General features: G+C 45.0%; 1 protein-coding gene across 2 annotated transcripts in view; it reads left to right on the forward strand.

The window, feature by feature from the left end:
- btbd11b (BTB (POZ) domain containing 11b) overlaps positions 1-24,791 on the forward strand; it is an 81,051-nt gene that overhangs the window by 33,617 nt on the left and 22,643 nt on the right. For both annotated transcript variants that reach the window (XM_010883370.3, XM_010883371.3), the window contains exon 2: positions 14,820-14,969. In XM_010883370.3, the coding sequence (XP_010881672.1) occupies positions 14,820-14,969 (150 nt within the window). The remainder of the gene's footprint in view (positions 1-14,819; positions 14,970-24,791) is intronic.

The following is a 24,791-nucleotide window of genomic DNA, read 5'->3' on the forward strand; positions in this document are numbered from 1 at the left end:
CAGCACATGTACACAGTCCCCCACATTTATGGGTGGCAAACGTATTTGGACAATTGGCTTTACGGCTGTTTCTTATTAGTTAGCTCTGTTTTTTTAAATGGGTAGTGCATGCACAAGAGAGCTATCAATAGTCTCTATTCTAGGCTGTGCGGTGCCTTCGTTGCTGGTGTCTGACAACATGAAAGTGTCAATGCAAGTCAAGCTGGCCATCATGAGGCCGATACGTCTGAATAAATCCATCAGAAATACAGCCACAACATTAGGTTTGCCCAGATCAGCTGTTTGTTCCACTAGGAATAGGGAAAAAAAGCTCTGGAGAGCTCAGAAAAGGCTGTTGATCCGTTAGACCAAGGAAGACCACTACTGTCGATGAATTTAAACTCACCCTGATAAGGATAAAACCAAACATGTTTGACAAACAGAAACACTGTCACTGAGGTACATGTGGATGTGTCAGCCGTTATCCTCCACAGAAGACTTCAACATGCTGGCCTAAAAGGAGCAAAGAACAGTAGTTAGCCCGAAAAAACTGATGATCTAAGAAGAACTTAAATTCCTACAGAGTTCTGAAAAAAGTATCGTGGAAAGATTAGACACAGATGAGATGTGTACCAGAGTAATACTTCTGTGAAAGAAGATGTTATGGGAGTTGTTCTGGGTCAAAAAGTGGATATTTCTTGACTCACCTAATCAGTCGATCTTAATACAATGTAATATGCCGTTCACGTGCTGTGGACCAGCCTGGAAGCAAACGAACAGAATTGGGTGCGGTACATAGAGCCTCACCAGAGAAGAACCCTGGGGTCTAGTAATGTCCAGGGTCTGTAGACATCAAGCGGACGTTGCACGCAAAGGACGTGTGACCAAATAGTAAACACGACTGCTATGTGTACATGTAAGTTTGTCCAAATACTTTTGGCACCCTGGACTGTGCAAATGTGCTGTCATTTCAATGGTTTATCCAAAACAGGGGACGACATATTCGTTAATGGATGACAATGTGTCCAATACGCCTGGTAATATATCCGATATGGTTGACAAAGTGTCAAATGGATGATAAAATGGATGATGGATGATAATATAATGATAATATAAGAGAGTGTGATAACAGAGATTTATTATCTCTTCCTTCTGTTGTCATCCGGCTCTCACACATTTCCAACACACACAACAGTTGTCTTTCTAATGGGGTGTGATTCATTGACCCTGGTCCTTCTCATTGCAATCCCCTTATTATTGGTTTTCTCTCCAATATAGACCCTGAGGAATCCGCTCAGACGTTTAATCAATGGCGACCTATCGGTCAATGTCAATGTTGGTGACCTATCATGGTCAGTCACTTTTCCTTAAGGGGAACTTATTTCAGGTCCTTGGAGCAGATTCAGCGTCATCGGTCACGTTCTTATTTGAGTGCCACACGCGAGCTACGGCCCAGGTTTCTCTTTACGCTGGGTTGGATGACTGCAGACTTGATTTCTATCCAGTATCCGTGACTGGGCCAACACCGCTATGATTGTAAGGTCTGTTTTTCTGTTCGTCATTGCAATTGAGTTCTGCGATTCACATTCGCATATTTTATGCTGAAACACTTTGAGTCGAGCTGTGAACATTTGGCTGGATGTGATGTCATAAATGTACGACCATCCCAGAGGAAATGTAGTTTTGTGATATTAGTCACGGTCTTCCTTTGCACCAGAGCCTTGGGAGCAAAATGAGCAGTTAGCTTAGCACAGTGCTGTGCTACGTACCGTCAAATGGATTGCGAAGTATGTTTATCAACAGTTCATTTGTCCTCTCAAAGATATAATGTTTTAGTCATCGGACTGTAATGTTATATAACATGACATCACCACATGTGTCGCACACACACACCCACACACACACACACAGGCCACCTTCTGTCCACATAGTAAATTAATTTCTTTGCAACCTGCTTCAGTTGGATTGTTGGTGTTCTCAGCATTGGTGTGCTGTATAGCCTTTCAAAGGCAGACAGGAATTTATCATTTCAGTGAGGAGCTGGGGTCCAATAGTAGCACTCGAGGCTCAATGCACATATGCGTCTCCCCAATGGAGACCAGGGTTCAATACCCCCCCCCCACCCCACTATGCCTCCTCTTCACCTGCCTCCCCATGATTCCCACTGTCAATAAAAAAAACGTGAAAACCATGAGAGCCTGTAAAGATAGTGTGTGTGATTTCACTCGCCATTTTAATTTTACTTGGCTAACTCAATGAAGGATTTGCGGGAAACAAGCGTCACACCTTACCTCACGTTCTTGTCTATTTGGAGTCCACTCAACACAACAGAATACTGCCGATGACTGGTCAACGCAAAAATGTGACGTGACCCGATGTCAAGTGAAAGATCAGTGCCGACAAGTGTGGTTGTGTCTGAATGCTTCGGGGGTTGATCGATAGAGTCCCATCAAAATTATCAGTGGCACGGCAATGACTGATCACTACCCCCCCCCCCACCTGCCGCAACCAAAGTGTGTCTGGAACGCCTCCTGCGTAAAGCACGGCGCGTGTGAACATCGCACGACGGGAAATGACATGAAAAGGGAAATAACCGCTATTACCTCAGGATAAACTAACAGGACCAAAGGGACAGTGTTATTGTATTGGAGGATGCTGTGTTACGCTGATGGGGTGTCGTGTCCCTGGTATGTGTCATTCAGACTCTCGTGTGGGATCGTGTGTGTGTCAGTGGGTGTCTCTGTGTGTCAGGAAGTGTGTCAGTGTGCGTCTGTGTGCGCACATATGCACGTATTCATGTGTGCATGACAGTATGTGTGACTCAGTAATGAGCTCACGGTTTATCACAGGCTGTCAGCTGCCTGTCAGTCTCAGTGTGATGCCATCCACCCGGGGCTATCGCCAGGCTGCTGTGGGACTGGAGGTTGCTCTCATCCAGATGCAACCCAGATGCAATCCCGCAGCCCCGACTCAGACTCTCACTCACATTCTCTCTTCCTCTCTCTCTACCTGTCGATAGTCCTTCAATCAGTTATTCCATACACACACATGCAAACACCAAATCCTATGCTAACACACACTCAGAAACAGGGCCGGTCATTTAATGTATACAAGATTGTTTGTTTTGCGGTCTAATTTGGAAGATAAATTGCTAATTACTGTAGATTCAATGAGGTATCGATTTCACACAGAAAACTCATTAAATAGTCCTCTGGCAGAGTGTTGTTGATTGAAACAGACAGGATATCTCATCGACATGCTGTCCAGAGTCTGGTCCCAGATCTGTCCATACTGTCTGGCCTCCTCCCATGGTTGTTGTATTGTGTGACAAAGAATTTGGCATGAAATCATGAACAGATTTCAACATTTTACTAATTTAGCATAAACTGTTATCCCGGGTGACTGACAGGACCGACAGGTCTTTCACCTTCCTCTCTAACCACCAGGTTGTCAGCTGCTCTCTCCGGGGCTTCGTGTATGATGCTGAAAACACTGGAGGAGACTATACTGAACAAGCATTTGGTAAACGGTATACTTAAACCATTGAAAGGTGTTTATACTGCCTTTGACGCCATAACTATAGTAAGTAAACGACTGGTGAAGAATGACGTGACTGAGGCTTCACTGGCCTCTGGCAGGGTTGCACACCTCACCACCCATTTCAAGGTCACATTGAAAGTTTCTTTTCTCCGAGCAACACGATACCGGTCATGGGTTATTTTCAAACAACCAGCTCATAATGAACACGTCTGTTTTGGTGACCAGCAGGAACAAATACAAATCTGTGGAAGGGCTGTTTATTTGGTTTCCCGATTTGTATAATGTCAGCAGTGCTTTTAAACTCTGATTATACACTCACCTAAAGGATTATTAGGAACACCATACTAATACTGTGTTTGACCCCCTTTCGCCTTCAGAACTGCCTTAATTCTACGTGGCATTGATTCAACAAGGTGCTGAAAGCATTCTTTAGAAATGTTGGCCCATATTGATAGGATAGCATCTTGCAGTTGATGGAGATTAATGGGATGCACATCCAGGGCACGAAGCTCCCGTTCCGCCACATCCCAAAGATGCTCTATTGGGTTGAGATCTGGTGACTGTGGGGGCCATTTCAGTACAGTGAACTCATTGTCATGTTCAAGAATCCAATTTGAAATGATTCGAGCTTTGTGACATGGTGCATTATCCTGCTGGAAGTAGCCATCAGAGGATGGGTACATGGTGGTCATAAAGGGATGGACATGGTCAGAAACAATGCTCAGGTAGGCTGTGTCATTTAAACGATGCCCAATTGGCACAAAGGGGCCGAAAGTGGGCCAAGAAAACATCAAAAGTTGTCCAAAGAAGGAAAAGCGGTGAACCGGCGACAGGGTTATGGGCGGCCAAGGCTCACTGATACACATGGGGAGCGAAGACTGGCCTGTGTGGTCCGATCCAACAGACGAGCTACTGTAGCTCAAACTGCTGAAAAAGTTAATGCTGGTACTGATAGAAAGTTGTCCGAACATAGTGCATCATAGTATGTTGTGTATGGGGCTGCGTAGCCGCTGACCAGTCAGGGTGCCCATGCTGACCCCTGTCCACTGCCAAAAGCGTCTACAATGGACACGTGAGCATCATAACTGGACCACGGAGCAATGCAAGACGGTGGCCTGGTCTGATGAATCACGTTTTCTTTTACATCATGTAGATGGCGTGTGTGTGCGTCGCTTACCAGGAGAACTCATAGCACTGGGATGCACTATGGGAAGGAGGCAAGCCAGCGGAGGCAGTGTGATGCTTTGGGCAATGTTCTGCTGGGAAACCTTGGGCCTGCCATTCATGTGGATGTTACTTTGACACCTACCACCTACCTGAGAATTGTTGCAGACCATGTGCACCCTTTCATGGCAACGGTATTCCCTGATGGCATTGGCCTCTTTCAGCAGGATAATGCGCCCTGCCACAAAGCCAAAATGGTTCGGGAATGGTTTGAGGAACAAGTTCAAGGTTTTGACTTGGCCTAAAAATTCCCCAGATCTCGATCCAATTGAGCATCTGTGGGATGTGCTTGACAAACAGATCCGATCCATGGAGGAACCACCTCCATCTTACAGGACTTAAAGGATCTGCTGCTATCGTCTTGGTGCCAGATACCACAGAACACCTTAAGAGGTCTAGTGGAGTCCATGCCTTGACGAGTCAGAGCTGTTTTGGAGGCAAAAGGGGGACCTACACAATATTAGGCAGGCAGTCATATTGTTATGGCTGATCGGTGTATATCCTCACTGAAGAATCAATGAATGGTGGGGATGTCACATCTTTCTGATCTACGCACATTTTTGCAGTATGTCAAATTAATATACATTATTTGGTGAGGTAAAAAATATATATATTTGCATTTTACAATTGGCCACAATGTTAGCCAGCTTTTTGAGCTTTTCTTTTGAGATATTGTTTTTCATAGTTCCAGGTCTGTATCTGAACAGAGCTGTTTAGGAGCCAAATGAGCAGATTCACTGAGAAGACTCAGCTCTACACAACACAAAGGACAGTTTCTCCCAGGCCTTTTACACTCTTAGCAGTAGTAACAGTGAGTTTTTTTTCTGGTGTAATGGACATTTCTGTGAGTTTTCAGATGTAATGGATATTGAACCTGCATGCATATGGGCAAAGAGCACTCAGTGTAATCATAATTCATATTTCTCTTCAGGGGGCAATTCACACCTCCAGTTCAATGTGGTTGAGAGAGGCAGAAAGCTTTGAATGCTTGAGAGATGGAATTCATGAAGCTTTCTTGATGCTTTTTGTGCATGGCAGATGCCCTTGTATGTGTCCATGTAGTATCTTGGTTGAACACTAAATGGAAACCTTTTTTGATTTACATGTTAGTGCAAAAACTACAAAAACCTCTCCTTGTATTGGAACATAGAAACTTCTATATCCCTGGGACATATATACACCACAATGTAACTCCTATATCATTGGGACATATAGACACCAGGATTATATGGATAGCACTATGTAACTCCTATATCACTGGGACATGTAGGCACCACTATGTAAATCCTATATCACTGATACATGAAGGCACCACTATGTAACTCTTATATCACTGGGACATGTAGGCACCACTATGTAACTCCTATATCACTGGGCCATGTAGACACCACTATGTAACTCCTATATCACTGATACATGAAGGCACCACTATGTAACTCTTATATCACTGAGACATGAAGGCACCCCTATGTAACTCCTATATCACTGGGATATATAGACACCACTATGTAACTCCTATATCATTGGGACATACAGACACTGAAGGAACCGAAAAATTTCAATCCTATGTTTATTTACATATTCAATGATTCTTCATTGTTTATTATAGACATGTATACCTATGAACTTAATTATATCCTAGTAGGCTATCATTGAAATTTTAACAGTTAACATTTGTTTCTGTAAGGTGTGAATGCAGGGACAAAGGGTTTGCTTGTTATTGCATAGCTTGCCTGCTTCTTGAGATAACACCGGTCCGTCATATGAGATGGCCCCAGAACAGATCGGAATGTGTCCCTAAGTGATAAGGAACCTATTCTTCAGGACTAGTTTTGTTATCCTTTGGTCAGTAAGTCAACCCCCATGCCCTTAGTTAGGGGATATAAACCAGAGCGGGTTCAGGGAAGCTCTCTCTTGCATTTTCCTTCCTTCTGCTTGCATCTTTGCTCTTGCAAACATCTTGAATATCCATAGAACTTTTATCTTTGATACTTGTACTGTAATTGTAATACTCTCTATATATAGTAAATTAATTTGTTACATTGATTCATTTACTATTTGGAATTCATCTTAAAAGGGTCAATATCCAATTCCTTCAACACTACTTTGTAACTCCTATATCACTGGGACATGTAGACAATACTATGTAACTCCTATATCACTGGGAAATACAGACACCACTATGGAAATCCTATATCACTGGGACATGTTGACACCACTATGTAACTCCCATATCACTGGGACATATAGACACCATTATGTAACTCCTATATCACTGGGACATGTTGACACCAATATGTAACTCCTATATCACTGGGACACATAGACACCAATATGTAACTCCTATATCACTGGGACATGTTGACACCACTATGTAACTCCAATATCACTGGGACATATAGACACCACTATGTAACTCCTATATCACTGGGACATGTTGACACCACTATGTAACTGCTATATCACTGGGACATGTTGACACCACTATGTAACTCCAATATCACTGGGACATATAGACACCACTATGTAACTCCTATATCACTGGGACATGTTGACACCACTATGTAACTCCAATATCACTGGGACATGTTGACACGATTATGTAACTCCTATATCACTGGGACATATAGATACCACTGTGTAACTCCAATATCACTGGGACATGTTGACACGATTATGTAACTCCTATATCACTGGGACATATAGATACCACTGTGTAACTCCTATATCACTGGGACATGTAGACAACCACTATGTATCTCCGACATCACTGGGACATACAGACACCACTATGTAACATTTATTTTTCTGTGTGTATGTCTGTGCGTGTTCATGTGTATGTGTACGTGCTTGTGTGTTGACAGTATATGTGTGTAGGCTAGCATGTTTACATGCTCTCTCCCAGGACCCTCGTCTGCTCCTAACCCAAGCAGACATGTACATGTGCACATCTTCTCCCAAGGCCTAGGAGATCTGTCAGGGTGGTTGTGGCATCCAACTCCCAACACATCCCTGCGGCTGCCACACTAGTAACCCATTGAAGACTTGTGGTTGCTGGCTGTCTTAGACATGTCTGTGGTTGCTGGGCATCCCAGACCAGGACCATACTCCAGTACTTCTAGTCCTTGTCCTTGCTCCTCTTCCATCCACTCAACTAATACTAAAATTAATTTCTGAGAACTGCCCTATAAACTTAAATGTGTAAATGAACACCGCTTTAATATAATTACTGCATGTTTGGTATTGATTTCCTGTGTCTGTGTGTCCCAGGCTTGAACCCTCTCTGTCGATCCCTCTCTCTGTCGATCCTTCTCTCTGTCGATCCCTCTCTCTGTCGATCCCTCTCTCTGTCGATCCTTCTCTCTGTCGATCCCTCTCTCTGTCGATCCCTCTCTCTGTCGATCCTTCTCTCTGTCGATCCTTCTCTCTGTCGATCCTTCTCTCTGTCGATCCATCTCTCTGTCGATCCTTCTCTCTGTCGATCCTTCTCTCTGTCGATCCTCCTCTCTGTCGATCCCTCTCTCTGTCGATCCCTCTCTCTGTCGATCCTTCTCTCTGTCGATCCTTCTCTCTGTCGATCCTCCTCTCTGTCGATCCCTCTCTCTGTCGATCCCCCTCTCTGTCGATCCTCCTCTCTGTCGATCCCCCTCTCGGTTGATCCTCCTCTCTGTCGATCCCCCTCTCGGTTGATCCTTCTCTCGGGCCAATCCTTCTCTTGGTTCAATTTCATGTAATTTTGAAGGGCTTTATGGACATGGGAAACATGTTTACTTTGCCAAAGCAAGTGGAAAACGAGAAAGGTCTCTCTCTCTTCCTACCTCCATGCTTCCCAGGCTAGCTCTGTCATGTGTGATTCCTCTCTGTGAATACATATGGCCTCCATCTGGACAGGCAGCTCCCTCCCTCCATAGACCTGTTCAGGATCAGGGTTAACCACTCACAGACACACCTGCTCCATGATAACAGACGACCCATCTGTGTCAGTTTCCCTTCTGTCTGTCTCTCTGTTTCTCTTTGTCTTTCACTGTCTCACGTTCTAGTTGTTGTCTTTCTTTTTCGGTCTCTCTCTTTCGTCTCTCTAGTCTGTTTTCATCTCACAATTCTCTTGTTTTTAAGTACGTATACATTAATGTGTCTCTGCCCTTTTCCCTTCTTCCCTCTGGTCTCTTTTCTTAATTTAAAAAAAAATCTCCACAACCACATGTATTTATTCACAGTGGGCATAGTGCCTGCGCAGACAGAATCCTATGTTTTAGTGTACTTCTTGCTCTATTAGAAACCCGGGGAAGCTAGTTCCATGGGACCACGCTTTGTGTCCTTCTAAAATAGATTTAAGTGTAGGGTGAAGCTACATCTGGGTCAGAACTCCTACAGTCAAGCCTGGGAAAGTCAGAGAGACAGAGCCTGCCCTTATACGATAGCGACAAGGGTGGCAAAGATAGGCAATTCAGCTAGGACCGTTCTGGCATGTGATGTTACCTCTTTAAATAAAGGGGAAAGCCAGACTGCAGACTCCTAGGGCACACCTTGAGCTTTGTTCCATGTTCCCTTCGTAACTGTTTAGCCGGGCTGTTATTTCCTCTGTTTTAGGCTTGTAGTAGATCAGAATGATTTCTCAACATTGATTGGATAAGCGCGTGTCTGTAAATATCGGCAGAATCATACTTTTTTTCTTTCTTATTATTCATTTTGCAGTGTTACTCTGAATACTCTAAGTGGCAGTTAAACTGAGGCAGTGTTCCAAACCGTTGGTTTTAACCTCCCATATCTTTTCTATTAGGCTGTGTGAGACTGTTCACTCTCCACCAGGCATGTTATTGAGTATTAAGGTATTCATTATGGAAAGACATTTGAATGAGGGCTCCTCCTCTGTACATCCATTTAGTCATCCTTCAGTGAAGAGTGGCCTGCCCGAAGCATCTCTCTCTTTCTCTCTCATGCTTCAAACATCATGAGTGAGTTTCTCCGAAGTGGAAGATTTGAATGGCACTCGCAGTCATTTGGTGCAGGTTTCTAAAGGTGAATAGATTCAGAGTCTGACATGTATTAAAAATCAATGTCGAAACAATAACACACAACGGCTATCAGGTAATATCCTGTAACCCCTGGATCCCACAGAGGCAGTCGAATGTTTTAGAGACGTCTGTCATAGCAAACAGATTCCTCTAAGATAGAGGGACGGGGGTACCGTACTGTGGTTGTGGCTGGCATGTTTTTAAGAACTCCAGCAGTTCTTCCCTGAGGGCAATAACTTCACGGCCTTGCATTGGAGCACAGTGAGTCACCTTGGCCAGGCCTGTGAGCATCTTTACAGTCAGCGGGTCCTGTGCCATCACGGTCTGATTCTGCAGCCGGCGTCATAAAATAAGGCCAACCACTGGGTAGTTACAGCCAAAAGCTAAAGTGCACATTCACAAGGTTTTTGTCAAGCACATTCTCCCACGTAAATCAATGAATAAAGGTTTGGAACAACGGCAAAATGACAGCGAGATAACCCAGTTTCTGCTCCAAGACCTTGATGTGGATCGTTACTATTGGCCGAGTTCCAGGTCAATAACTCTCCGGCTGTCCTTGGTAATCCGGACTTTTCAGTGATCTTCTAAAGCCTCTCCATCTCCTGCAGAACGGGGGTTGGTCTGACTGAAGGACGGCCAAAGGGTGGAGAGATAGACCGAGGATGTCGAGAGGGAACAGGAAGGAGTCTTGTCTCGCTCCTCACTGTCTGGCCCTTTCCTATCTGTCCTCCAGTTTCCTGTCTCTCACAAGCCTGGCACCCCGGGGCCAAGCGGATGTTCAGATCAGGGCCGGCATGTTGCGGGCCTCTCTGGCACCTGGCAAAAGGCTTCAACTAACTTACGGGAAATGGATGTCCTGGTGTTGTGCCTTTTTTAGCTTTCAGAATTTATATTAGAGAGTTAGAGAAAGGTACGGCTGTAGTAACTTTCCCCACACGTGATTGGTGTTCTGCTAAAGTGCTGCACATCAAAGGTTGAGGAACATTTGGGAGGGTAACAGCCCTCCTTGGGATCCCTGTGCGGCCAGGTAATCCTTGTAATTTGATGGCGTGAAAGTCGTGGTGGACGAGAGATGCCAGGACAGCTCCCTGCTGTTTTAAGTGCTTTAAGCTGGATGTTTTGGGGCGTTGCGCACACTGCAAGTCAAAGGGGCCACGTTACGAGCCGAAACGATAGGCCTAATGAACAAGGTGTTTCAGAGGAATCCATGACGAGCACAGCGTGTGTTGTTACCGTGCCATTGGTCTGCTCCGAGCGGGCCTGGTCCTAGATCTGTTTGGGCTGAACCGACAGTGTATTGTCATGCTTTTCACAAACAGTAAGGGTCTGTTGGTCGGTACTGTGAAGTCATCTGACCCTTTTACACTGTAGCAGATGGCTGGGTCACGTGTCCTTTGTTGGAGGGGAATGTGTATGTGTCCCCTCTCAGTGTACCTGACTGAGGTGTACAATGGGAGAAGTCATGGATGCCGAGCGGTGCCCTGTGGCTTTGTACCACACAACACCTGTTCTCCTTGCGTCAGCAAACAGTCACCCACGGCACCCACCTCCCCCCGCCCCCGTCTCCACGGTGACTGGGTTTCATTAATTTCAATGTTCTGACCGACGTCACCCCGAGGTGAAACAGCAAAAGAGTGGCTGAGTCTCGGTACCGTGATCGTGGTTGATTCCTGTGTATAACGGATGAGTCCAGTCATGTCTAATGGATGTGGGAGGGGGGGGGGAGTCATCCCTTTAGGCCAGTTCATTCCTCAGACACTGATGTAGAGTGCATACTGCAGGGGCAGGCGGTCAATTGAATTAGCTGCATATCGAAAAGTAGGAAGTGTTCAAACCAAGCTACTTTCCCCTCGGCCTGGGGAGCACAGAGCCACCGGTTGGAGCCATTTCTTAATTTGACACCGCGCAGGCGTGAGTCGTGAGTGGGGGTCGAGAAGCAGGAGAAGTGCTTCCTCCGCTGTGGAAGAATAGAAAATGTGAAAGTCTGTAATGGGAGAGAAGGCAATCGGCCTCGTCATCCCCAGAGCATGAGCGAATGACTAATCTGCTTTATGGTGACAGCCATGATGAAACTGCCTCCATAATATTAGTTTTGGTATAAACACTCCAGCTGAGCTGAAACGAAGAGGGGTAGTTACAGCACAGAAATATAGGCACCTGCCCTAACAGATAAACAGCTGTAGTATTTTTTTTAACGTAATTTAACATAGCAACCTGATGGTTGAAATATTTGCAGATAAAATATATGTGCAATCATGTGATAATCTAAGGTATCTCAGGGCCAAGGGAGATGGCTGTTACAGTCGCCTTGAACATTTTCACGTGTAATGTCAATGTCTGTTTCATGCATTTAAATTGGGATTTTCTACACATAATAATACACCTTTAAGGGGGTATTTTTAAGGGGCAGTAAATACAACTCCTTATTTACTAAATGAATGAAATGCTAAGGCATTGGCACACAATTTGTGAAATAGGTTTTAACAGGGTGTGGACAACACTCTGTTGTCACTGTATATAATTTATGTTTGTACAGTTTATATGCAGCATGTACATTATGTTTACATAATCGAAATAACAAAAGGTGAAAACCATTATCATTATGTAGTAAGGATCAAGCCACACCTCTCTGAAAATGGTTGGAACCAGTTGGGTGTATTTGATAATGAATAATATATTTGTCAGGTATGTTGCCACTTCACTGATTCAAAAAATGACCTGATAATGTTCATACAATCAAGCAATCTTTTCTTCTAGAAATATTATTGGGGGAAAAGTGAGAAATTATGTCTCAAAAGGATGCAAGTATTTTAAGAAATAATACATGGCATATACACAGTTTGACAATTGGTTTATGTGAGGATTGAATGTACGACAAGAAATAGAAAAACAAAAGTAAGTGTTCCCCGCAATGACGCTTGGGATTTAAAATGTTCATTTGGATGATCATGTAAACTAGGGGGGTTGTGATACACTGGTATTGACAATAAACGTGATATTTATCAAATGAAATATTGATATTTCGTTTGAACTAACCAATTTAACCCACCAGAACTCCCTGGACAGACGCGCAAAGTTGTTTTCGTAGCCAGAATCACGTATTTTTCCAAAAACTTCCCTTTATTTTTCGATAGCTTATTCATGTCACCAATAGAGAAATTATGCGTGTACTTAATCTACGATGCATGTACTTAATCGATGGGCCTATACACTGGCATTGAAATCAACTCCCCACCAGAAACCACGGGAGAGATCCGCAAATATGTGCCTATTCAACAGGCGAAAATGACATATTTTACATATTTTTCAAAAACTCCTCTTGGTCTTAGACCTTATGGCTCTTTTGTTTATCGGTTCACCTGGTTGCCTTTTCACTATCCATAATCTAAGCTAACTCGCAATCCAGTAAAAGTACTCACATGAAAATTCCACACATTGAATTCAATCATGCAATTATCTCTCCTCTATTGGAAAATATACAGAGTGCGTTTGGAAAGTGTTCAGGCCTCTACCGTTTTTCAAAATGATGTTGCTTTATAGTCTTGTTTTATAATTTATTGCATTTTTTGCTATCAATCTACACATAATACCCCGTAATGACAGAATTTAGGGAGCGATATATGCGCTATAGCGATATATGTGAGCGATATATTCTCATTGTGCTAACAGAATAGAAACCCTAATCACACAATGTAAAATAATAATACAAAATAATTTCATGATAGATGCGATAGACACAGGCCCCAACCCACCATGGGCCCCCCACCACCCACCACGGGTCCCCCACCACCCACCACGGGTCGTCCCCCACCCACCACGGGTCCCCCACCACCCACCACGGGTCGTCCCCCACCCACCACGGGTCCCCCACCACCCACCACTGGCCCCCCACCCACCACGGGTCGTCCCCCACCCACCACGGGTCCCCCAACACCCCCGCACACCCACCACGGGTCCCCCACGCACCCACCACGGGTCCCCCACCACCCACCACGGGTCCCCCACCACCCCCCACCCACCACGGGTCCCCCACCACCCCACCCCCACCACGGGTCCCCCACCACCCACCACGGGTCCCCCACCACCCCACCCCCACCACGGGTCCCCCACCACCCACCACGGGTCCCCCACCACGGGTCCCCCACCACCCACCACCCACCAATTATATGTTGATTGTCACAATTTTGGTCAATTTCTTTTTATTTGAAATTATAAAGTCTTATGGGAATGTTTCTGCCATATATTTTCTATTTACCATTTGGCAATTGTTTAAGTGGCATAATCAGTTAATATAATGGATTTTTAATGTAAGAGTAGTTCAGTATCTAACTCCATTATGCATCTGCTATATTCATCAGACTTTTTTATCAAATTCTGACAACCATTGCTGCAAATAGATGCCCCTAAAATGGGTATGAATTCACACCCAATCCAAGCTCTTTTGATCAGACATAGCATAAAAGCAAATGTTTAGACATAAATCCTTCAATATGTGAACTCTATGTGGTGGACAGTAAAAGCAGTAATGGAAGAACACCACAAGGATGCCAGGATGCATTGTCAAAATAAACATTTTCCATTTTTAATCCCTAAATAAAAATAACGCAATGAAGCACATGCAGTCAAATTAGACATTTCTGGAAAAGAGGGGATAAAGAATCCCATTGCTTATCCAATGCCTCCACTTGTAAACAATAATTAGACCATAGCTCATGGACTCATTGTTGTTCACACAAAGTGGTTGCATTCATAGACAGAAACAGAATACTCACAAGCACTCCTCTGTCTCTACTCCAAAAAGATGGCCAGCCTTGAACCAAAACATCCACCTATTGTGGTGCGATACAAACCAGCCTATAAACATCCCTTTGAACTGGCATCCATTAAGTATGAGTTCACCATGAGGCTGCCTACTGTGTTTAAGCATTGGTCTGCTCTTAACCACTTTGCTCTTTTCTCTCCACCTCCTTTTCCACTTCCACCACCTCCTCCTCTTCCCCCCTTCACCTCCTCTTCAACTTCTTGTTCTTCTCCCCGCTCGTCTTTCCCCCCTCCCTCCAGGTGTGCTCAGTCTACCAGAGAGCCTGACTCTGCATCGGGACCAACAGCGATCAGGAAAGAGTGGGGAGGGCCACGCCTACAATCAGTCAGAGCTGCGTTCGATCGAGCAGTGCCTACTAGCCACTCGCGTGGGCAGCATCTCTGAACTCAGTGAGTACACTCAGACAGACGTATAGATTAGTCACTCAGACAGACAGGGGTTTTCACACTGCTTTTGTATATAGGTCATGTTTATGCATGCGTGGGGTGAGTGCGTGTGTGAGTGTGTGTTGGAGTGCCCACTCAGGTCTCTCTGACTTCAACCCGGTTGAGCAATTACACCTGAAGCATCCATGAAAATCCAGGTTTAACGTATACCCCACAAGTCCAGATAACAAAGACAAAATGTCAGAGGATTAAAAAACGATCCATTATTCAAACAGTTTAAGGGGGAATTTTAATTGTAAATCCATTTCTATAAATAGATTTGCATGTACTTTATAGATCAGGATGGCAAGGTATTCAGTTTCATGTCAGTGTTGTGCTGACAGAACAATCTTTGTCCCTGTATAAAATACTCTGGATCAGGTTTTATTCGAGGACCTCTCTGCATTTTGCTCTTTTCATCCTTCTTTCAATCCTGACCGGTCTCCCAGTCCCAGTTTCCTCATGTTCACTCTTACGTGCAATGTGAAGTGTTGTACCGTTAGCATTATTAGCGTTGTCCAAATTCATGCTTTGAGTGTGTGCGTCCCGAGCAACAAAACCTGCATTGCATTGTATTCCTCAAAATGACACCGATATTACCTATGTTTACAGGCCAGTTTTCTTCACAGGGGTATCAATCTGCCTTTTCAACCTAACAGCCGTTAACAACCCGGAACAATCACTTAGCATTTGCTAGCTACTGATGAAATCATTGTAGTGTTTGGTGGATACAGAAATGAGTTTGCATAGTGCCAGTTAGAAGTCACCAAATTCCGCCAGCTCTTTTGTCAACATGCTGTAAAAAAAAAAAAAAAACACTGGTGTGACAGATTTAGTTTGAGGTGTTTTGTGAGTTTGTTTTTGTCAGTAAGGCTTGGGATGCACAGTTTCAATTAATTCATTAGGACAATGCTAATAATGCTAATTCCAGGCTGGTAAAGAGGTGAATAATGGTTGTGAAAAATTACTCCATGGGCCTTCAACAACAACTCAAGGTAAGTGTTATTTCACCCAGATATGAATCTAGGACGAACTATCCCTTTAAGCCCTCAATGGACTATACATAGTTCATTGGGAGCGTTTTGGATTAATCAGAATCGCAAAGTATATTTACAGATATACAGGATTTCATTTGAGTGAGTGGTCCATTCGTTTGACGAGACACATGGTTTAGTCCGAGATTGTGGTTGCCCAAATGTCCCAACCTCATATTGACTAAGCGAGAAACGACATGGTAGAAACAGTACATAAAGTAATTTCATTTTAAGAATACATTGGTAGGAAGAGCATCAATGCACTCTTTTTCAGACATTGTCAAACAAGTTGTCTTTCAGACGGTCTGTACTGCCTTCTGTTTCAGACGTAAGTTCTGTACTGCCTTCTCTTTCAGACATTAGGTCTGTACTGCCTTCTGTTTCAGACGTTCAGTCTGTACTGCCTTCTGTTTCAGACGTTCAGTCTGTACTGCCTTCTGTTTCAGACGTTAGGTCTGTTCTGCCTTCTCTTTCAGATGTTAGGTCTGTACTGCCTTCTCTTTCAGACGTTAGGTCTGTACTGCCTTCTGTTTCAGACGTTAGGTCTGTTCTGCCTTCTCTTTCAGACGTTAGGTCTGTTCTGCCTTCTCTTTCAGACGTTAGGTCTGTACTGCCTTCTCTTTCAGATGTTGGGTCTGTACTGCCTTCTGTTTCAGACGTTAGGTCTGTACTGCCTTCTGTTTCAGACGTTAGGTATGTACTGCCTTCTCTTTCAGACGTTAGGTCTGTACTGCCTTCTGTTTCAGACGTTAGGTCTGTTCTGCCTTCTCTTTCAGACGTTAGGTCTGTACTGCCTTCTCTTTCAGATGTTGGGTCTGTACTGCCTTCTGTTTCAGACGTTAGGTCTGAACTGCCTTCTGTTTCACACGTTAGGTCTGTTCTGCCTTCTGTTTCAGACGTTCGGTCTGTACTGCATTCTGTTTCAGACATTAGGTCTGTACTGCCTTCTCTTTCAGACGTTATGTCTGTTCTGCCTTCTGTTTCAGATGTTAGGTCTGTTCTGCCTTCTGTTTCAGATGTTAGGTCTGTAAAGCATTTTCTTTCAGATGTTAGGTCCGTGCTGCCTTCTCTTTCAGATGGTATCTGTCTCTAATGCGCCTCTTATAGATGTTAGGTAAACTTTTGGTTAATGTTGTTCATGCTTCTAAGATGATAAGAGACCCAGCGCCCCCTGCGTGTCTAGCGTCAACAGTTCTCGTCAGAACAAACAGTGATTCAGTTCTCTTCTTGATCAAAAGGGAGTCCCAGCCGCAGGCGTTGGACTGCTACGCCACATCAGCAGTGCTGTGCACACAGAGTATTGATGGGGTCAGTCCAGGACCCATTCAGCTGTGTTGAGACTGCAAATACACTGACACAAGCGTAGTGCCCAAGGATGCTTCACGATGCCTCTCGAATTATTCATACAAATATAATATCAACTCAGAAAGTTTATTCTGTAAATAGGCCAGATGACTTAAAAGCATAATGTGCAAAGATCAATTTGTTGAATTAATTATGAAGACAAGCAGAAAAGTCAACAACATACTGGCTGAGAGAAATGGAGGAGAGAGGAAAAGCAGCTGGTAACATCTTAGCTGGCAAAATAAAATATAGAGGTTAGTTTTAAATCTTGCTAATAGCCTGAGCTGCAGGAATCAATTTCCATACACAGGTAGAATGTTTTTCCAGTGGCATTTAAATGTTCCTTTTAGTGGTGCCTTTATTTTGTTCGTAATGTCGCATTTCCGTTATGTTAAATGTCAGATTAGCATATTTGAAATGGCAGTCTGTCAAAGCTCCCACAAAGCAGGTCTTCCTCTATGATGTGATTCAAGAATACCTCTTATTCTTATACAGTTTCTGAGATGTATTACATATGGTAAAATATGGTACATTTCAAATCTGAAGTAGGGAGATATGTTTCATGTGATTCTGTACATTATCAGCAATCATCCTATTCTTGGAAATGGCTGAAGTGGACAGCTGAGGATATTCTATACTCAGGACGCAGGCTATTTTTATATGAGAATCTATAGAAACAACCACTAGGTGAAAGGTACCTCAGCAAATTAGACGGGAATTATGATCGCCTCAACTGTATTCTACATCATCACTGAATGTGGGATTGATATTTACCATGTTGGCTGATGTTCATGAAGGCGTGAGATGGGCTAGTTGTTTTTCATCATATCTCTGATATGCACACATACCCACACATTAACCCACACATTAACCCACACACACTAACCCACACATTAACCCACACATTAACCCACACACATTAACCCACACACATTAACCCACAAACACATACCCACACACTAACCCACACACACTAACCCACACACATGCCCAAAAACATACCCAAACACATACCCACACATTAACCCACACACACTAACCCACACACATACCCAAACACACACCTACACATTAACCCACACACACTAACCCACACACATACCCAAACACATACCCACACATTAACCCACACACACTAACCCACACACATACCCAAACACACACCTACACACTAACCCACACACACTAACCCACACACATACCCAAACACACACCTACACATTAACCCACACACACTAACCCACACACATACCCAAACACATACCCAAACACATACCCAAACACATACCCACACACACTAACCCACACACTAACCCACACACATACCCAAACACATACCCACACACTAACCCACACACACTAACCCACACACATGCCCAAAAACATACCCAAACACATACCCACACATGAACCCACACACATACCCACACATTAACCCACACACTAACCCACACACACTAACCCACACACACATACCCACACATTAACCCACACACACTAACCCACACACACTAACCCACATACATACCCACACACATACCCACACATTAACCCACACACATACCCACACATTAACCCACACACACTAACCCACACACATACCCACACACATACCCACACATTAACCCACACACATACCCACACATTAACCCACACACACTAACCCACACACATACCCACACACATACCCACACATTAACCCACACACATACCCACACATTAACCCACACACATACCCACACATTAACCCACACACACTAACCCACACACACTAACCCACACACATACCCAAACACATACCCACACATGAACCCACACACATACCCACACATTAACCCACACATTAACCCACACACACATACCCACACATTAACCCACACACACTAACCCACACACACTAACCCACATACATACCCAAACACATACCCACACATTAACCCACACACACTAACCCACACACATACCCACACACATACCCACACATTAACCCACACACATACCCACACATTAACCCACACACACTAACCCACACACACTAACCCACACACATACCCACACACATACCCACACATTAACCCACACACATACCCACACATTAACCCACACACAATAACCCACACACATACCCACACATTAACCCACACACACTAACCAACACACATACCCAAACACATACCCACACACACTAACCCACACACACTAACCCACACACATTAACCCATACACACTAACACACACACACTAACCCACACACTAACCCACACACATTAACCCACACACATGCCCACACACTAGCCCACACACATTAAACCACACACATGCCCACACACATGCCCACACACTAACCCACACACTAACCCACATTCTAACCCACTTACTAACCCACACACATCCACACACTAACCCACTCACTAACCCACACACATCCATGCACTAACCCACACACTAACCCACACATTAACCCACACACATACCCACACACATACCCAAACACATACACACACATTAACCCACACACATACCCACACATTAACCCACACACATACCCACACATTTACCCACACACAATAACCCACACACATACCCACACATTAACCCACACACACTAACCAACACACATACCCAAACACATACCCACACACACTAGCCCACACACACTAACCAACACACATACCCAAACACATACCCACACACACTAACCCACACACACTAACCCACACACATTAACCCATACACACTAACCCACACACACTAACCCACACACTAACCCACACACATTAACCCATACACACTAACCCACACACACTAACCCACACACTAACCCACACACATTAACCCACACTCTAGCCCACACACATTAAACCACACACATGCCCACACACATGCCCACACACATGCCCACACACTAACCCACACACTAACCCACATTCTAACCCACTTACTAACCCACACACATCCACACACTAACCCACTCACTAACCCACACACACATCCATGCACTAACCCACACACTAACCCACATATCTGCTTGTCAGACTGCTCCTCCGCCTACTGGCTACAACCCGTCCACACCAGATACCAACCACAATCAGAACGGACAAAAGATGGTGAGTGTCCACGGCAGCGATCAATATTAAAACCTCGCAACATATCAGTGCAGCGGATTTAATAGATTCCATGGACGGCTCTGGTAGCGTAGCAGGGCCACTAGATCTAGGGATCTAGCAATGAGCCACAGGGAAACTGGCTGGCCACCTGCACTGGAATGTAACACCATGCAGCAGGCTGGTAAGTCTCAAGCTTGGCTATGTAGTTTTCGGACAAAAGTAGAAAAAGTAAAAAGAATAAGTGTCTCTTACTGGGTTGGGGGTGTAAACACAGGCTGAGGTGATAGCTGCCTCCCATCCCTGTAGCACAGGAGGTCTGACAGGTTGGGCCCCATTGGAGGTGGGACTCTCATGGTGAGGAGATACTGGTGCCCTCTCCCTTCCACGGCACCCACTGGTCTGTTCACTAAATCCACACAGACATCGTTGACAAGCTGTGTAGAGCCAAACAGCTAATCACAGAGATAAACATTTATTTATTTTTAATTTTTACCGCCATTACAAGGATGTCCAGTTATGCCAATGTCAATTCCATGCCTTTTTCAGATTTAGAGTTGACAACATCAGTATGTCGGTCGTATCTTTCTCCTTGGCAGTGATTCTGCAGAGCTCTAAGTGCAGGTTGACCACTGTTCACACTGATGGTCTATTAGTTTGTGGAGAGAGAGAGATAGGACAGGAGTCTGGCACTGAATGACAATGTGAAGCCAGTACAGCAACAGTCAGCACTGAGCCCTATTTCTGTTGTGTCCAGGCCCCAGACTGTGTGTAGGATTTTCATGGGTGCACTTGAGCAGTTTCAGATGTCGGTCACTGATAATGTTCTGATAATGTTCTGGCGTTCTTCCTTCATGGGACTTTAGAGGCAGGCACCATGTAAGCAAAACATCTTCAGCGTTTGCAACAGTTGGTTAATCACGCTGTTCAGATAGCAATCGTTCCTCTCTTTAATCCCCTCTTGATGAACACATGTAGGAATGTACGTCCCCGATCCCTCTCTATTTGCACTCAAAACTTTGTGCTCTCCTCAGCCCACTCTGTTTCTTGCATTCAGCTACATGCAGTAAAATCTATGTACAGTACTGTGCTTGATAAACCTATAGGCTTCCATCAGGAATCATTTCAGATTTCTTGGATGGGGGGAGAAACGTCCCAGTGTTGGGTTGGACCGTCCCAGTGATGGACCGTCCCAGTGATGGGTTGGACCCTCCCAGTGTTGGGTTGGGTTGGGCCGTCCCAGTGATGGGTTGGACCCTCCCAGTGATGAACCGTCCCAGTGATGGACCGTCCCAGTGTTGGGTTGGGCCGTCCCAGTGATGGACCGTCCCAGTGTTGGGTTGGGCCGTCCCAGTGATGGACCGTCCCAGTGGTGGGTTGGGCCGTCCGAGTGTTGGGTAGGGTTGGGCCGTCCCAGTGATGGGTTGGGCCGTCCCAATGTTGGGTTGGGCCGTCCCAGTGATGGGTTGGACCGTCCCAGTGTTGGGCTGTCCCAGTGTGGGTTGGGCCGTCCCAGTGATGGGTTGGACCCTCCCAGTGATGGGTTGGGCCGTCCCAATGTTGGGTTGGGCCGTCCCAGTGATGGGTTGGACCGTCCCAGTGTTGGGCCGTCCCAGTGTGGGTTGGGCCGTCCCAGCGTGGGTTGGGCCGTCCCAGTGTTGGGTTGGGCCGTCCCAGTGATGGGTCGGACCCTCTCAGTGATGGGTTGGACCCTCCCAGTGATGGGTTAGGCCGTCCCAATGTTGGGTTGGGCCGTCCCAGTGATGGGTTGGGCCCTCCCAGTGATGGGTTGAACCGTCCCAGTGTTGGGTAGGACAGTCCCATCCCAGTGATGAGTTGGTCTGTCCCAGTGTTGGGTAGGACTGTCTTCACCACCAGCTTGAGTCCAGCTTGCAATCATGTGGACGAGTACCCATACCAGCATTGGGGGCAGGCGATCAGGAATGGGGTCAATTAAATTCCAGTTAATATCCTCTTTTCAGAGCATGCAAGAGAATTGGATATGAAATTGTGATTTCAGTGCAGTTCATGATTTGACTGGTATGGAAATGTAACTGAGCCAAACCCTGCGGGGAATGACTTGTAGCCAGCCAGTACATCTAGAGAGAACATTGCATTGTGGTTTTGTAGTCGACTTGAGTCTTAACAGATTTCTTCAACAAATATCTGTTGTCGCTTTTTTAACTTGCAATGACAAAGATATATTGTCGAATAATTGCATTACTTAAGAGTGAACTGTATATCATATGAATGTGTAATTTTGGATGGATTACTCCTTGAACTGTAACCATACGGTTCTAGAGCTTCATCAAGATTATTGGTGGTCCACCCGTTGTTTTAGTAAACAATGGCTCTACTTCATTCTCCAAGTGGGAAGACCAGATATGATTAGGAGTGTACGGACAATTGCCTATGCCACTTCTACTTTCTTCCTTGTACCAATACATGAACAGTTTTGTCATGGCTTCAGTGAGATGCGCTCTACCCCATTAAACGTTACACCTCACGCTCTAATGAGCACTCGTCTCTTATCAGGCCACTCAATGGCGGTTAAGTGACCCCTGAAGTGTCAACACTCATAAATCCTGCTTCTAAATATAAGCAATGCAATTGTACTGAAAGTCTTTTCTTTACCGTGTAGAGCCTGAGCCGTGTTGAACACTTGTACAGATCAAGGAACAGCGCCATGTTCTTCCTGTCCGTCTGCTAACTCTGAGTTCATTATTGATGAAAGGAAGGAGCTAGGTAGGGAGGGATATTGATTAGTAGCTTGACGAGATATTGATTAGTAGCTGGACTACCATGAATCCGCTCATCTCCATGTACAGTCAAATTTATTCCTCCATTATGTTCATTGATAAATGATAAGTGGTTGTTTGCTTAATTTCATTGTATTTGTGAAGGCTGCTGTGCTCTGGCAGGGTGTTACTGTTTGTTTGCTGGCTTTAGTAATCCCACTACGCTGCCTGCCTGCTCACCACCCCACTCTAGGAAATGTCACAGGCCATCATAAATAAGAGATAAGGATGGCTATTACCAAGCTGCCCACCTCATTTCCCCTCTCCATGGACCCAAATGCCCACCTCATTCCCCCTTTCCATGGACCCACCTGGCCAGCTCCATTCCCCTTTTCCATGGCCCCACCCTTCCACTTTCCTCCTCCTCTCCACAGCCCCATCTGCTCACCTCACTCCCCCTTTCCATGGCCCCACCCTCCCACATCAGCCCCCTCTCCATGGCCCCAACCTCCCACCTCAGCCCCCTCTCCATGGCCCCACCCTCCCACCTCACTCCCCCTCTCCATGGCCCCACCCTCCCACCTCACTCCCCCGTTCCACAGCCCGGACCTGCTTTTCAAAAGAGCAATTCCAGACTGTTTTTACATTGTATTCTCTAAGGTACAGCCAGTTGCAGTATGGCCAGGTATAGTGTGTTTGTGAGCGTATGCTATTGTGCATTTTTGCACAATAGCATACAACCTGTGTGTGCATACAATAGCATACAACCTGTGTGTGCATACAACCTGTGTGTGTGCGCGTGTGTGTGTGTGTGTGTGTGTGTGTTACTGCCAGTAGCACATCAATTATAAATGCAGCATGCCAGTGTGTGGTGGTGTTGGTGGTGGTTGCCTTCACATCAGCCAGCCCACACTCTTCATTGTATTGCATCATACCGGTTCATACAATGCTGCACTGTCTCTTATCAGTCAGCACCAGCACTGACGTCTCGCAGGTCTTCAGTTTTACACTGTGATAAACTGTTTATTTCAACCTCCCAGTTCCCAGGTTTTTTTTTTGTCTGTCCTCTGCATGTGCCCCTGTCTTATTGTCAAGGCACAATGGAATCTTGGCAGCGGGCAAAAGCCGCGCAATTATGGCGCTAAATAAACTGTGTGTTTTCTTGACTGACTGTCGCCATAGACTCACCCTTTAGCTGGCAGTACTGTTGGTTGGTTGTGTGTATGTTTGGTCGTCTGAAAGGCCAACCCTTATCGCTAACTGAATGTGATGGGGGTCAGATCCCTAGGTGTGAATCTTCAAACAAATGGTTTTATCGCCCGACAGACAAAGTCAAGAAAAATCGGGACAGAATGGCCAAAAGAAAGTATATTTGTCTTAAGTATAATAACACAAAATTGACGATATATGCTTTTCTGTTATATTCACATCAACAAATGTGTAATGTTGCACATTTGTTGAAGACATCTGTAAATATCGAATGATTACGACACAAGTTCATGGTATACCTTTATCAATTGCCAAGGGAACACGCTGGTCATTGCCATTTTCCACACAAACACACAG

Source organism: Esox lucius, chromosome 19 (assembly GCF_011004845.1).
Source record: "Esox lucius isolate fEsoLuc1 chromosome 19, fEsoLuc1.pri, whole genome shotgun sequence".
Classification (NCBI taxonomy): Eukaryota; Metazoa; Chordata; class Actinopteri; order Esociformes; family Esocidae; genus Esox; species Esox lucius.